Source organism: Festucalex cinctus, chromosome 1 (genome assembly GCF_051991245.1).
Source record: "Festucalex cinctus isolate MCC-2025b chromosome 1, RoL_Fcin_1.0, whole genome shotgun sequence".
Lineage (NCBI taxonomy): Eukaryota > Metazoa > Chordata > Actinopteri > Syngnathiformes > Syngnathidae > Festucalex > Festucalex cinctus.
The window spans coordinates 2,141,157-2,156,478 of record NC_135411.1 but is presented as its reverse complement, the minus strand read 5'-3'; the positions used below and the strand labels follow the sequence as shown (position 1 = coordinate 2,156,478).

The 15,322-nt window shown below is 43.5% G+C and overlaps 2 protein-coding genes across 7 annotated transcripts in view; both read left to right on the top strand.

Annotated features, from left to right (window-relative positions):
* Positions 1 to 4: 4 nt before the first annotated feature.
* Positions 5 to 11,483, top strand: LOC144007433 (CYFIP-related Rac1 interactor B-like). 3 transcript variants are annotated; one of them, XM_077507109.1, is made up of 11 exons: positions 5 to 650; positions 4,373 to 5,970; positions 7,940 to 8,036; positions 8,104 to 8,225; positions 8,303 to 8,408; positions 8,717 to 9,031; positions 9,090 to 9,206; positions 9,781 to 9,860; positions 9,948 to 10,074; positions 10,163 to 10,233; positions 10,323 to 11,483. In XM_077507109.1, exons 3-11 carry the CDS (start codon positions 7,964 to 7,966, stop codon positions 10,569 to 10,571), a joined length of 1,260 nt encoding a protein of 419 aa, XP_077363235.1. In that variant the 5' UTR covers positions 5 to 650; positions 4,373 to 5,970; positions 7,940 to 7,963; the 3' UTR covers positions 10,572 to 11,483. The 3 variants fall into 3 exon arrangements, with proteins under 3 accessions (XP_077363235.1, XP_077363227.1, XP_077363243.1); XM_077507117.1 differs by lacking the exons at positions 5 to 650; positions 4,373 to 5,970 and adding an exon at positions 6,006 to 6,275 and having other exon boundaries at positions 8,717 to 8,853; positions 8,954 to 9,031; positions 10,323 to 10,532; XM_077507101.1 differs by lacking the exons at positions 5 to 650; positions 4,373 to 5,970 and adding an exon at positions 6,005 to 6,275.
* The window catches only part of adhfe1 (alcohol dehydrogenase iron containing 1), a 7,390-nt gene continuing 3,190 nt past the window's right edge, over positions 11,123 to 15,322 (top strand). Inside the window, exons 1-5 of one of the 4 annotated variants that reach the window (XM_077506972.1) lie at positions 11,123 to 12,586; positions 13,449 to 13,559; positions 13,847 to 13,884; positions 14,506 to 14,552; positions 14,609 to 14,662. In XM_077506972.1, the coding sequence (XP_077363098.1) occupies positions 13,504 to 13,559; positions 13,847 to 13,884; positions 14,506 to 14,552; positions 14,609 to 14,662 (195 nt within the window). In that variant the 5' untranslated portion in view covers positions 11,123 to 12,586; positions 13,449 to 13,503. Of the gene's footprint in view, positions 12,587 to 13,448; positions 13,564 to 13,846; positions 13,885 to 14,505; positions 14,663 to 15,322 lie in introns of those variants that run through there. The other 3 variants (XM_077506992.1, XM_077507002.1, XM_077506983.1) reach the window with 3 other exon arrangements.

Here is a 15,322-nt window from a genome sequence, read left to right as displayed (position 1 = left end):
GGTGGGCGGGGCCGAGGGCGGCTCAGCTGTCGCCGATTGGCTGCCGGCTCTTCTCCGCTCCGACAACCATGCCACGCCCCCTCGCGCGGATGCTCGGCGGTTTTCGCCTCAAAATTGGCGTCGCGAGCGTGTCGAGCGCACAAAAAGTGGCGGCCGGGAAGGCCAAATGATCGATTGACGCAGAGTGATTATTTTTTTACGGAGGGCTTCCGCGCAGGTGACATATGTCGCCATTTGATTGATTGATGCTCGCCTGGACCAATGAGGCGGCGACTTGCGGCCCCGCTCGTCCCGCCCACTCGGGCGGAGGGGAAAGAAATTTGGCGAGAACGGCGGCAAAAGTGTCGATTTGTCCGCCGAGCTTGACGGCGCTTGAGGGTTTTGTCATCGGGTCGCAACGGGAGAGAAAGGCGTCGTTGGAGCGCCGCCGCCATTTGAGCTCTCCGTTCGCCCCTCCCATGACCGGCCGGCAGCCATCTTGAGGCTCGCTCGTCGTCGTCGTCGTCGTCTCACAATGGCGCACTTCTTCTTCTTCTTCTTCTTCCTCTTCGCCTTCATTTCACTTTCCCCCGCCCACTCGTCGACAACGTTCGACGGCCGCAACGGCGACTGGCCGCCATTTTGAGTCGCTCCAAACAAGAAAAGACGCGGTGAGAGTGAAAACGGGGCGAGCGAGCGCGTGGCCTCGTTTCCTTCTTTTGTTGAAGACAAAAGTGGACAAAGTAGGACACGACACGTGCGGCGAGGCGAGTCAAGTCTCTCGCTAGCCTCCAAAAAATACACACACACAAAAAGAAAATTGCTCGTGAACATTCTTATGAAACACAATACTGTTTTTTTCACCTTAGCGATGTTAGTACACTTTATTTTGTTACGAGCGGAACATGAGAGGGGCCATTTTGGGGGCGCTCACGCTCTCCGTGCTCAAACCGAACAAACAACCCGCATTGACGCCAGTCAGGCCGCTGACGCCCACGACGACTCCCATTGGTCGAGCCAGTTGACCGCCGAGGTTCCAATTGGCTGCCGCCGTCGTCTGTCATTTCAAAAACGCTGACGACGTCAGCAAGGCGTCAAGTTTCACCGACGAGCGCTCCACTTTCGCGCACGCGCACACGGCCCCGACCCATTTTGATGCATGGAGAAAAAGTGGGACTGTATTGTTGTATTGGATAAACACACATTAAAAGAGAATATAAAGACATGTAATTATTGTACATTAAACTGAAAACCACAATTGTGGGCGTGCGTGTTTGTGTTCCGCTGTAACGTTAACGGCTGAACGAGGCGGGTTGCCCCAAACCTCCCAAACATTTTGTAACATTTCCGATACCTCCCCAACAACATACACAGACGCAGACAGTGACTATCGTACATATCAGACAGATTATTATAGTAGTCAGTTAAAATCCAAATTTATCCTTACAAATCAAATGACAACGATCCAGATTTTCAATGAGCGTCGAGATTTCTTGACGTCATCTTGGAAATGTCAATCAAATCAAATCTCAACATTCAATGTTTTATGTGACTTCATCCCATTGGTTCATTCCACTTCAATTGAACTTTGAACTTAGAGTAGCAGCATTTCAGTTGAATCTTTTACAATTGTTTGTTTGTCAACATTTATTCGGGTATTGTTGACAAACATGCGGCACAAATGTCAATACTGTACTTTTATTTAGATTATTGAATGAAGCCATTTTTTTTTTTTTCAAATACAGCGAGTATGTTTACATGGCAGCCAATAACCCTTTTGAAACCCAAATATTGTCAATATTTATTTGCTTGGGCCGTGTTTAGCTTCATGCTAACACATGATGGGAAATCCCATTGATGCGTTCACAGTTAGCATGGCTAGCAAGCAACACATGTCGACCGATCATAACAATAATGACGGGTTACGGCTTCTTCCTCTTCTTCTTGCCTTTCCATCATCCTCACGACGTTGTCTTCGCTCCCGACCTCGCCGCCGCCTGCTCCCGCCTTCATTGCAGGACGACAAGCGTCGTGATCTTCTTCTGTGGTCTGGTCATTTCCTGTTTGGCAGTCTAAGGTGTCCTTCCTTCCTCCGGATTCCCTCCAACGTCCTTCCTTCCTTCAACACCTTGCCCACAGCTCCTCTGTGCCTTCAAAATGTTCTTCAAACGCCTCCCTTTTCATTGTTCCTTCTTATGCATAACATGTCTTCCTTTCTACTCCAACAAATCCCCCCTTGTTCCTTCAACACCTCCTTCCTCACAGCTCATTCCTGCCTTCAAAATGTCCTCCAAGGGTGATTTCAACAGATCCCTTTTCAAGCTCCCTACCTTGTTTTTCTCTTTACCTTCAAGACATCTTCTTCTCTGTTGTTTAGACCTTTTCCTTGTCCCCCCGTTTCCTTCAACATCTCCTGCTTCCCATTCCAAGACTTCCTACTTGTCCCTTCAACATCTCCCCCACATCTCCTTTGTGCCTTCAAAATGTCCTCCAAGAGTGACTTCAACACATCCCTTTTCAAGACCTCGACCTTGTTTTCCTCTTTACCTTCAAAACCTCTTCTCTGATGTTCAGAAATCTTCTTCCTGGCCACCCTGTGTCCTTCAACATCTGCTGCGTCCCGTTCCAAGATTTCTAACTTGTTCCTTCAAAGCATTCCGCGTTACTTTGGGAGCGCTCCATTCTTCCTTCTTGTATTGAGCATCAAATTCCTTCTTACTCCTGAAGAAGGAAATCTGAATTCTCCTTTTTTGTTCCTTCAGCGCCTCTTTCCTTTTCCTTCAGGATTGTCGGCTTCCTGAACACCACCACAATCTCAAGCTTCCTTGTCCTTCGCATTTGGTCCTCAATATGTCCTCCTCCGGCACAACTCTTTTCCTTGCAAACCTCTTTTCTTTTTTTTTTTGTCCTCCACCTCTCTGTCTCGCTCCGAGAGCTGTTCTTTGTTCCTTCAACACCTCTTTGTTCCTTCAACACCTCATGTCTTGATTGCTCCCGCTTGTCTTGTTGTTCTTAATTGTTGTAACAGTTTCCTCCCCTGGGACGTCCTCCAGGTTTTTTTCCTCGTCTGGAGCGTCACCTCTTTGTTCCTTCAACACCTCCTGTTTCTGAATTCTTCCTTTCATCTCTACCTTCCTCACTCACTCCTCTTGTTCCTTCCTTCAACTTTTCCTTGGAATACGTTTTGTGAATGTGTTTTGTGACGTTAGTCCAGCAGGAACTCCAAAGAGTCCTTCGAGACCTCCTGCTTGACCCCAAAACGTCTTCTTTCTTCATCTTTGCTGGTCTTGCAATTCGCCAGTGAAGTTTGTGCACGCACGCACGCACGTTGTGCTTTGTTAGTATGAGAAAAGCCCGAATGACAATGAGAGGCGTGTTTTCTTTTCAAGTGCAAACTGTCGGTGGGGGAGGAGCCGAGTGTGGCGCCCTCAGGTACTTGACGTGACTTTTGCTGCCTTCCTGCACATCTTCAGCATCTCCACTCGGGTTCTTCGAGTTTGAGAATTTGCATTTGATTTGGTTTTATTTTTGAAATTTTGTTTAATTCGTTTTCAGGTTGCTTCCGTGAGTTTTCGGCATTTTAGTTATTTCATAAATGCTTCGTTTTAGCTCAGTATTGGTTTGAATATTTTAAAAATGTGTATGACTTGTGCACAATATTTCAAAAATGTCATGGGAGTGACGTCACCTTTTAGTGCTTTTCTATTGGCTGCTGCTCGATGACGTCACTTTGGTGTCACGTCACTTTCAAACCTCGACATTCCGCTGCTTAATATTCAAATGAATCGACTACAAATCACATTTCAAATCATCCAAACTGCCAAAATTCAAAATAAATAAATAAATAAATGACTAAAATAAATAAAACATACAGATATAAAAAGTGTCATTCAAAAGGGATACTTGACTTATTTAGCTATTTTTGGCAGTCAAACATGAATATTTTGCCTGTAATAAATGTGATATTTTCATTATTTTTCATGTACAATTAGTACCTTTCAAAAGACATTTTGCAAGTTACTGTCGCCTGAAAATGACATCACTAGTGCTCAGGTAACCAATCACAGCTCAGCTTGTCAATGTCACATGACCAAACCAGGTGAGAAAACAGGTGAGCTGAGCTCTTGTGATGTCATTTTCAGTTTTTAAAGGTACTAATTGTACATGAAAAATCATGAAAGTATCAAATTAATTATAGACAAATTATTCACATTTTATTGCTATAACGGTCTAAATAAGTGAAGTATCCCTTTAAAGACCAAATGTATTGATTTATATTTCTTCTCATTTCCACTTATATATTTTTTGGGGGGGGATATTAGTTGTGAATTATTTTATATCCTTTTTTATTTTTACTTGTAGTCATTAATTTATTTATTTGGAATGTTGTCAGGTTCCAACCACGGACGGAGAAAGAATTGATGACGTTAACTGGCGCCACCTGCTGGCTCCTTCTGGCAATTTCCTGTTCGACGACGTCATGTGCATTTCGGACTTGTTTTCCGATTTGCTGATTTCCACGCACGCGCGCGCACGCGCGCACCTTCATGAAGGCTGAAATGAAATGAGGCCGTGAAGGTGACGTCGGTTCAGACGTGCTGTCAAACAGCGAGCAGCCGCTGGATGGCGACAAAGTTACACGCGTCTTCTTCATTTATCTTGTTGGTTGAGCGCTTCAAATGCACAATTCACTTTTTGCTTTTTAACATACATAACACGATGAATGGAATTCACTAACATTACTATCAAGTCACTAATAATTAGATGGAGAAAAAAAAGTCTATTTTTTCAGGGCTTTCTTTTTCTATATTTGTTCTTATGTGTTCAAGTTTGAAGTCCTCCCACTGGACACGATTTATCGATGTTGATTTATGGAAAATGTAAGGTCAGTCAAAAAAGTGGAGGACAAAAGTCAAATGTTTTCCATTTTCGAGAGCTTCCTCGTCATTCCTACACGAATCAAGTGGAATATTTCAGATGCCTTTCGGGGCACCCGATCGATTGGCGTGCTTGTCAATACGTCAATACGAGACTTGGTGAGTCGTGACATCACGTAGCGCTTCTCTCCGTCTTATTAGTACAAGCACACGCACACGCACACGCGGGCATTTTGGAAAATAAGGTGAAAAAACCAAATCACTGTATTCAAAGTTCGGCGAGTTATTATAGTTGTGGAATTTTTCATTTGAGTTTGTTTTGATTCCGTTTTGTTTTTAGTTTTCAGGGTGGGTTTGTTAGTTTTTATTAGTTTGAGTTATTTCATAAATGCTTAGTTTTAGTTTCAGTATTAGTTTTAGGTTTTTTTCCTGTATGACCTGCGCAACATTTAAAAAACCAACATGACGTCGTGACATGAGTGACGTCATCTGAAGGTGCTTTTCTATTGGCTGCCGATAGATGACGTCGGCAAACGTTCTTATTCCGAAAAATAAATAAATAAAACGTCCTTATTTCGGTGGTTAATATTACAATAAATCTATAATCACATTAAAAATCAACCCTAACGGCTCATGAATTAAATTAATTAGCAAAGACAAAAATGAAAGACATTTTTGCTATAATTATAGTTTTAGTTAGTTTTGTACACATAAATGTAGTTTCAGTTAGTTTTGGTTTTCTAAAAAGCATTTTTGTTTTATTTCGTTAATTTTAGTTGTAGTTTTTTTTTTCGTTAGTTTTAGTTCACTCAAAGTTGGCAAGTGGCAACGCAGCATTTTCGTTTTTATTTTTTATTTTTATTGTAGTTGTTTTCGTTAGTTTGAACTAAGATAACCTTGGCGAGTGGCAACGCAAGATGGCCGCCGGTGGCTTCGCTTCACGCCACTTCGATTGTCACGCCGGTCAAGTGTGGTTCTTGTTTTCGTCCAGTAGGGGGAAGCAGAGCGATTACTGCAGCACTTGTCAGTTTTCACAGTGGAGATGATGATGATGATGATGATGATGATTTGAAGAACGTTTCGGGATTGTTTGAGGAAAGAAAAGAGATAAAAGGTGAAGCAAAAGTACTTTTCTTGCTAGTTGCGGTTGTTTGGAGGCTCCGTCGACTTTCCCCGTCGCGTCGCGTCGCGTTGCGTTCAAGTTCCTTCCGTCGTGTCGCTTTTCCGATGACCTTGATGAGGCGTTCGCGTTCCGCTGACGTCGCTCGCGTCCGCCGATTGGTCGCTCGCTCAGGAAACGTTTCCTTTTATAGTCGAACGCAGCGCCGAGCGGGCCACTTCCGGGTTGTCGGCATGTAAGTTTACCTGGACCCGCCAAAAAAAAAGGGCAAGCCGTCGAACCCGCACCGATCGGCGAAGGTGAGCACCTTGTCTGGTTCTGGCTCTGGTTGTGGATCGCGCCGGTAACGTGAGACTCGCCGGGTTCCGAGTGGAGTCGCCGCCGCCCAGTTTGTGCTGGGAAAGTTTTGATTTGTTGACGCAGACGAGCACTTCCGGTTGCAGCCGAGCAGCGTCCAAGTCGGCGGCCACTTCATTAGGGACAGCAGCCGCTCTCACAAACTTCGGCCGGTTCCGAATATTCTTTTGGGCTCTGCGTGGCGGAGTGCAGGTGCCTTCGGTTCGCTTCGGTTCGGTTCGGTTCGGTTCGGGCGGCCTGGGTTCGCCACACCCCCAAAGAGCGTTTGTGGGAGAGACAAATTCCAAAACGTTCCGAATATTTTCACTGCTCGTTTTCGTCTTGTCCACATTTGGCACACTTGAATCCAATCCTGTTCAAGTGTCCTCATAAATGATCATTGGCAACTCATAATAATCATCATAATAATATTCATCATAGGCTAATAATAATAAAAAGTCAATCCGAAAAATTCAAAACAAACAGACGAACATGAAAGAAAACGCAAATGGAAGCCATCGATTGAGATGCGAACTAAAATGAACTGACAATTTCGTCAATGACTAAAATGAAAATGAAAAATAATAGTGATGAAAATTCACACAATCCAAACGCGTGTTGGAGAAAAGAACCACTCACAAACTCTTCAATGTTTACTTCATTTCATTTCATTAATTGATTTCATTTAATGTATTTAATGTCCATCCATCCATTTTTTCCATCCATCAAAATGAGTGTTAATTCAAAGTTGCACTCATTTTTGAACAAATAATGAATGATCTGAATGAATTCTTACCGGGAAAGTCTGTAGGCTACTGCAGGAATTCCAGTCACGACGTTTCCACATCCAAATTTAATTTGTGGAGACAAGTTGGATTTTACAATTTGAAGAATTTCACAAGCTCAAGATGACATAGAAGATTAAAAGAAAAATGCACTGAGCTGTCTGTCACCAATGTCTTACAAATGCAATAATGCCATCTAGTGGTAGAACACAAATCAATATCACACTTTTTTTTTTTGCTGTACGGTAAATCTTTTCAATTTTAACTCAATTTTATGAATTATGAAATGTAGTCTAACGAGAGAGAGAGCGAGAAAGACAGAGAGAAATAGAAAGTGAGAGAGAGTTAGAGGGAGACAGAAAAGGAGAGAGAAAGAGAAAGAAAGAGAGCAAGAAAGAGGGAGAGAAAAAGAGAGGGAGAATGACAGTGAGAGAGCAAGAAAAAAGACAGAGAGAAAGTGAGAAAGAGGGAGAGAGAAAGACAGTGAGAGAAGTAGAGACAGAAAAAGAGAGCGAGACAGAAAGAAAGAAAGAAAGAAAGGGAGAGAGAACGGGAGAGCAAGTTAAGGAGGGAAAGAAAGTGTGTGAGTTAGAGAGAGAGAGAAATAGAGAGAGAAAGTGTGAATTGAAATGTGTGAATGTTGTTTGCAAGTTGTTGACGAGTGAACGAACGAACGAACGAACGAACGAGCGAACGAGTGAACGAACGAACGAACGAACGAACGAACGAGTGAACGAACGCACAAACGAACGAACGAACGAACGAGTGAACGAACGAACGAACGAGTGAACGAACGAACGAACGAACGAACGAAGGTGACGTTTACGTTTGCGTTCTTTCAGGTTTTCGCGCGCTCGTGCGCCAGAATGGGCAACTTGATCAAAGTGCTGAGCCGAGACATCGACAACAACGCCGGAAACTTCTTCTTGGACTTTGAGAGTAAGACGCACGCGCGCGCGCACGCACACGCACGCTCGCATCCTCTCACCTGCGCACGCACACGCAGACGCGGAGGCGTCGTGTTCGGAGAAGGAAGTTTGGGAGAAGGTGGACGAGGTGCTGACGGAGGCGCAGGTCATCCTGGACGAGCTGCAGGCCTACACGGGAGCCGGGGACCAGATCCGGCAGGTGAGCGCCACCTGGGCAGGTACGCGTGCGTGCGTGCGCGTGAGGTGCCTCACCTGCGCGCGTTGGTGCGTTGGCAGGCCATCCAGAGTCCGAGTGAGGAGGGCGTCCAGGAGAGGGCGTGGTCTGCCGTGCTTCCCCTCGTCAGCAAACTCAAACGATTCTACAACTTCTCACATCAGCTCGGTAACGCAATTCATTCATGCATTCATCTCATTCGGACTCGCTGATTGACAGCCATTCACTCGGTCACTGCGCCTTCATCTCATTCGTGCAGCAATTCATCCATTCACTCACTCACTTATTCATTCATGCATGAGCTTATTGAGCCACTCTCATTCACCAATTCATTCACATCCATTCAGTCATCGAATTCTGACTCGCCGATTGATGTCCATTCAGTCATTCACTTCTTCATCTCCTCATTCATTCGTGCAGCAATTCATCCATTCACTCAGTCATTCACTAGCGCGCCTTTTCTGTCGACCAATCAGAGCGGAGCCTGCGCTGCCTGCTGGAGGTCCTGACGGGTCCCGAGGCCCCGCCCACCCAGCAGCTGGAGAACAAGCAGGCGCTGGCCAGGCAGTTTGCGCTCATCCTGCACTTCACGCTCAGATTCGACGAGCTCAAGGTGGCGCGCGACCGCCGCCATCTTTGTCTTCGCCCGTCACCTTCTTCCCGACATGTCGTTGTTGTCGTTGTTGTCGTTGTCGTCGTTGTCGTGGTTGCAGATGAGCATCCCGGCCATCCAGAACGACTTCAGTTACTACCGACGCACGATCAGCCGCATGCGCATCAACAACGTCTCGGTAAGAAGCGCGTCCGTCGCCGCCGTTTGCGAGACGTTCACGTGCGCTCGTCCTTCAGGGCGACGCCGACGCCGACGTCAACAACGAGCTGGCCAATCGCATGTCTCTGTTTTACGCCTGCGCCGCGCCCATGTTGAAGACGCTCAGCGACGCCACCATCAAGTTTGTCGCCGACGTCAGTAGCGAGTACACAAATACTTACAGAAATCAGAATCACAATATTAAGAACATTATATTATATATAAATAATTATTATTATTACAACAGTTACAAATAGTTGTAAAACAATATAATAATCATTTAAAAAAAATAATTAATTAATTTAAAATTATAACTGCGTGTCCATAAATAAATAATTATTTCAAAAAAATTACAATAATAATAATAATAATAATAAATTATTATTATTATTGTTATTATTGTTATTATTATTATTTTTACACCTATTTGTAAAGGCCAGTGATAGTGGACACGCAGTTACTATTTTAAATGAATTAATTACATTTAAAAAATGTATAATTAATTAATTTTGTTTGTTTTTAAATATTCTTATTATTATTATTACTATTTTTACACCTAGACCAGTGATAAATTAATTAATTAAATCTTAAATTACATTTTTTTTTTTTAGTGACTATTTTAAATGAATTCATTCAATTGTATTTATTTCTTTTTGAAATTGATGATTTGATTTTTTGGACACCTATTTGTAACTTGATTCCCATGTGGTCCTGCGGGGGGCGCTGCAGAACCCCGACGTCCCCGTGGACAACACCACCGACTGCCTGAGCACGATGGCGGGCGTCTGCAAAGTCATGCTGGAAACACCGTGAGGACCTCCGACTCGCCGCCGCCGCCGCCGTCTCCTCAACAACAACAACAACAACAACAAAGCGCTCAATGTGCGTGCGTGCAGAGAGTACCGAAGTCGCTTCGCCAGCGAGGAGACGTTGCGCTTTTGCCTGCGCGTGATGGTGGGCGTCATCATCCTGTACGACCACGTGCACCCGGCCGGCGCCTTCGTCAAGACCTCCAACATCGACGTAAGCGCCCGCTCGCTCGCTCGCTCGCTCGTGGGCGGGATTTCGGGGAAGCCGCCGCCCCCCAAGCTCAAATGTTTGCCTCGCGCAGATGAAAGGATGCATCCGAGTGCTTCGCGAGCAGCCGGCGGGCAGCGTGGACGTTCTGCTGGACGCGCTCAGGTCACTTTGGGGGTTTTTTTGCACTTGGCCCGCCCACTCGCTCGCTCGCCATTGGCCGACGCGTTGAACTTTGACCCCCTCCCTCGCAGGTACACCACCAAGCACCTGAACGACGAGGCCACGCCCAAACACATCAGGAACATGCTGAGCATCAACTGAAAGCGCGGCCGGCGCCCCCTGCTGCTCGTCCTCCGCATTTCATCACCACCACTGAGCATTTCATGGATTATTATGATTTGATTTTATTTTTGGAAATATTACAGTTAAGTCGGAGTTGCGTTCCTACGCGAGCGATAATTCGGGTGCGATTTTCGATCCGTTTCGACTTCATTTTATAGATACGCAAATAATTGTCACGATCTCCTCCAGCCTGACTAGCTAATGCTAATTAGCATGCTACTCACAGCACTTTTATCCCTAAAAAAAAAACGGCTGTTCATACAAAAACGCTTCAGGAATGTAGAGAAACATTTGAACATTACTCACCGGCATAAGAAAAAAAACACAAAAAAAACTTTTATTGCCATAACTTGGTTGTGACTTTTGCCTTTGACTCTCTCATGTGGCTATATCAGAACGTGTGGAACCACACTGCCCCCAAGTGGTCAAATCGGGCACAACATGACCAGAGTTCCCAGTACACAAGCAAACAGTATCAAATAATTCAAATCAAATCAATTTTAGGACATTTAAACACACGTTTTAAGCACACCCGTACTAGCGATGTCACCCGAATTTCGCCATTAAAGTCAATATTTACTTCAAAATAATTTGCAGTAAAAAATCTCAAATACATTAAAATAAAAACAAGTAAGATGCTCTACTTACTGCTTAGAGGTGGATGGAAAAACAAACAAACAAACAAACAAAGATACTGGCTAGCGCTAGCTAAGAGCTAAATAGCAGACGACTGCAGCCAAAATGGCGGACTCGGCGTAACCGTTGTAAAGTGGAAGCACCTTAACTGAGGACTTCCTGTCATTTGTTGCCTTTTAGCTTTTTTACTTACGAGGACAGCTGAAGATTTTCTTCTTCTTCTTCGGTCTCCATTTTGTTGCTACCTCTCCTGCCTGCCGCCATTTTGTAGCCACAAGCTAGCGTGACTGGCGCACGCGCCGACTTCAGCTGGAAAGCAAAAAGAGGCGGGGCCAACGGCAGTCACGGCCCCTCCCCCCCGCACGACTCATCAACTATTCGTTATGTTGCGCTGATGTTTTTGGCTGAATAAAGTTTTGATATCTTGTTTACAAGTTTTTGTCGGACTGAGTAGAAAGTTAGTTTAGTTACAGTTACAAGTTACCTGCTAAAGATGTAGTTAGTAACGTAATCCAAGTACAGTAAAACCTCGGCTCACGAACGCTTCAGCTCACGAACGTTAAATTTGCGAGAATTTAGTCTCTGCTGACGAACGACTTTTGGGCGGTCGAACGGAACCACGAGAAGCTGACGCACGCTCACGCCGTCCCAGTTCGTCACCACGTTTTAGTGCGGACGCGGTTTGTGTTTGTGTTTATTATGGGAGCGAAAAAGACCCCACCACAGGCTCGTGTTAAGCCGAATGCTTACCAGCGAGTGACGGCGATTTGGCGGCGCGTTTGCATTGTAGTCGATGAGTTGGCGCCCCTAAAAAAAAGCGAAAGTGCCATCACGTACCTCAAAAAAGGAGAAAATCGTGCCACGGCTGTTTAGTCCCAGGAAAGAAGTGAAAGTAGTTGGCGGTGCTCACTTTTTGTTGACTCGCTAAAGTGCTCCACTTCCTTGTTCACCAAGGGACACGCCCCCTCCGAAAGCGCGAATGAGCGACAAGCGTTCCATAAACACTCGACGCGGTGAAACGCTCGCGAATGAAGTAAGTCTACCATTGCTACTATCCTTAAGAAAATAAAACAACTTTATTATACAGTACAATTCATTTTAATTTTACATAAAATAAGGTATATTTGTGTGTAGTTTTAAGGCTTATTTAGTAGAAAATTATGTTTTATAGGGACCTGGGAACGGATTATTCTCATTTGAATGGTTTCTTATGGGAAATAAATGTTTGGAAGAAGAACTTTTCGGCTTACACTTGCTGGGAACCAATTAAGTTTGTGATCTGAGGTTTCACTGTACCTTCATATGAAAGAATATGTAACTTGATTACTTTGGATGACTCCAACTTCCTGTTTTTGTCATGTTGGGCTCTCACAGTGGCTGTTTAATGAGAGGGGCGTGTCCTATTAGGCCTTCATCAGGACCGGGACTCCTTGCAGCCGCTGTCGGGTCGTTGCTTCGTCTGCTCACAGCCATCGTCGAGTGTTTCGACTGTTTTTCGCCTTCGCTAATTATTGTTATAGTCTCGATTTTCATCTACGTAAGTTTTGCTACGTCTCTTTTTGTTCCCACTTTTATGTTTCATAGCTATAGTAAGTTGTTGCTTTCTTGTGTTTGCGGTTTGTCGCCTTCGGGTCTTTTTGTCTTGTGTTAATTTCCCTCCTTGCACTTTGCAAGCACTTTTTTGTTAACCTTTTTCCTGGCTGTGTCCAGCGCTTTATGTTCATATTCACGCGTTTTGGTGAATAAAAACGTCTCGCTTACTCTTCTGTGTTCTGTGATTTTGGGATCCGCTCGCCGGTCAGACCGGAAACTTAACAGTTTTTCCCAGAATTGTTCTCTTGTTTGTTTTTTAAGCAGCTGTATAAAAATATTTCAAGTCTGTGACTTTGTAATTGTGTGAAATCTAATCTGCAATGTTGGTGACTTTTTTTTTTAGTTTTTAAGAATAATTATGCGTTGTCGCGTTTGTATGCCTTGTTTGTACTTTACAGTGTGTGAATATTTTATTTTTTGTATCTTTGTTGGACCAAAAATGCCCAAATAATAAATAAAAACGGATATAAAATATTATTCAAAATTTAAATATAAATGGAAATAAAAACAACAAAAATATATACAAGAATAAATAAAAGTAAAGATAAATAAAAATGACTCAGAAAATAAAAATGTATTGCACATTATGACTTGAGTGGCACCGGGCATATTTCAGTCTTTATATTATCCATATATGTTTATAACGAAATGAATTGGCATTTATTTTGAATATTGTTATTGTTGATCACATTTTCGAAAATATTAGCGATAAAGAAGAGCCTGCATAAGTGCTAAACAGCGCCATCTGAATTTGTCGGTGAAGTTGGAAAGTGAATTATCGCAAGGTGAACTTTTACTTTGAAAAGGTGATGTTGGTGACGTCAGCGGAGCGGATGTTTGGGCCCAGCGTTGAAAAGAAAGATGGCGGCGGCGCGGGATCGAGTGGTTCGTCTGCTGGTGCAACTCGAGCGCGCCGCGTAAGTACGAAGCAAACTTTTGCTTTTCACGTACGAACGCGAGCGGGCGACGCGTGACGTGTACAATCGCTTTTCTCGACACTTTTTGACCTCACGTGACCTTCACGTGCTGTCAAGTGAAGTAGTCGCAACACGAAGATGAAATATCGATCAGATACAACAAATCTGGATGACTTTTTCAAAGCATTTAGACGTGCTTGTCACTTGGGTAGTGATTGATTGGCGTCTCCATGGCAACATGTGCGTCATCACGTTGCGCGCGTGCGCGTGTGTGTGTGTGTGTCCAGGTGCAGGTGTCCTGCTCACTCCAACACTTTCCATCAAGGTAAGCCTGCGTGCCACTTTATTGATCGATGAGGGTGATTGAGTGAATATCAATGACTGAACTTGAAATGATCATTGCCAAGGTTGTGTTCCAAAAAGAATGACATTTTTTTTTTCTTTTTTTTTTTTGCCATGTTACTCCTCCCACATTTTGCCACCGATTGTCACCATTCCAACGTCAACATCGTCCAGAAAATCACGCCCACGACGCTTGTATTTTTCTCATTACAATCATTGACACTTTTTCCAAAAATGAGCAACTTTTTTTTTTCTCTAATTTTCATCTCATTCGCCTGCTACTTATCAAAAATTGTACATTTTCACCATTAAAATACACGTCCCACAAAAAAAAGTCACTTTTTTTTCCTTTGTTTTTCTCATCTAATTTCTCCATTTTGATGACCTTGAAATTTTTCATGGTCCCGATGCTAAAAATTCCAATTTCCCAAAATTCAACATTCACCTTATGGCGATGGTCGGAAGTTTTTCCTGTTTGTAAACAAACGTAGTCCCCTTGGTATGGATAATATTGATATTTGGATGGACCCGCCCACCACTACTAATCGATTGCCATCAAGATGTTTGGAAAGGTGAAATGTTGCTTTGTTTGGTTTGTGTGCAGCAGCGGCGACGTCGTGCGGCGAGCGCCAGACCGACTACGCCTTCGAGGTGACGTGCTCAAAATCACGCAAGAGAAACAAAATTCACTGATGTTGTCGTTGCAGATGGCCAGTTGCAGCATCCGATTCGGAGAAGGAGTCAGCAGGGAAATCGGCATGGTAACAATCAATGAATCGATTTGATTGATTTTTTCCCAGCATGCATTTCAACGTTCAAACACGTCTGCAACTGTTGCTAAACAATTTCTCAACTGTTTCAAAGGAAAAACAACAACTTGACACTTTTCAAAGAAATGTATTTGAATAAATACTGCAGAATGAATCTTACCACTGCAAAAAAAAACAAAAAAATGGTTTCAATTATTCACCATTTATGGAAATCAAATGCAGTCAAACGTCCTGAACCGTCTGGACCGGCAACTCGCCACGTCGCCGCCGTTATTTTGTCGTCAGTAAACTAAATGAAGATAAAGCTGGGCAGAGAGAAATAAATCAATAAAATACTACTACTACTAATAAATTGAATTTATCAGCACCTTTCAAGGACAATTAAAAGCAAACCCAAAAATGTAGGCAGAGAGAAATAAAATAAAATAAATTAATAATAATAATGACAAATGACATTTTTCAGCACCTTTCAGGACACGTGAGATGGACGAGTCAACTAAACTAAGACAATTAAAAGCAAACCCAAAAATGTGGGCAGAGGAAAAAAAAAGAATAAATAATTACAAAAAATCAAAAGGCCTCAAATGGAAAAACTGTCAGGACACATGAAGCGTTTTGAGTTTTGATGTGGAAAAGGAGACATTTTTAGAC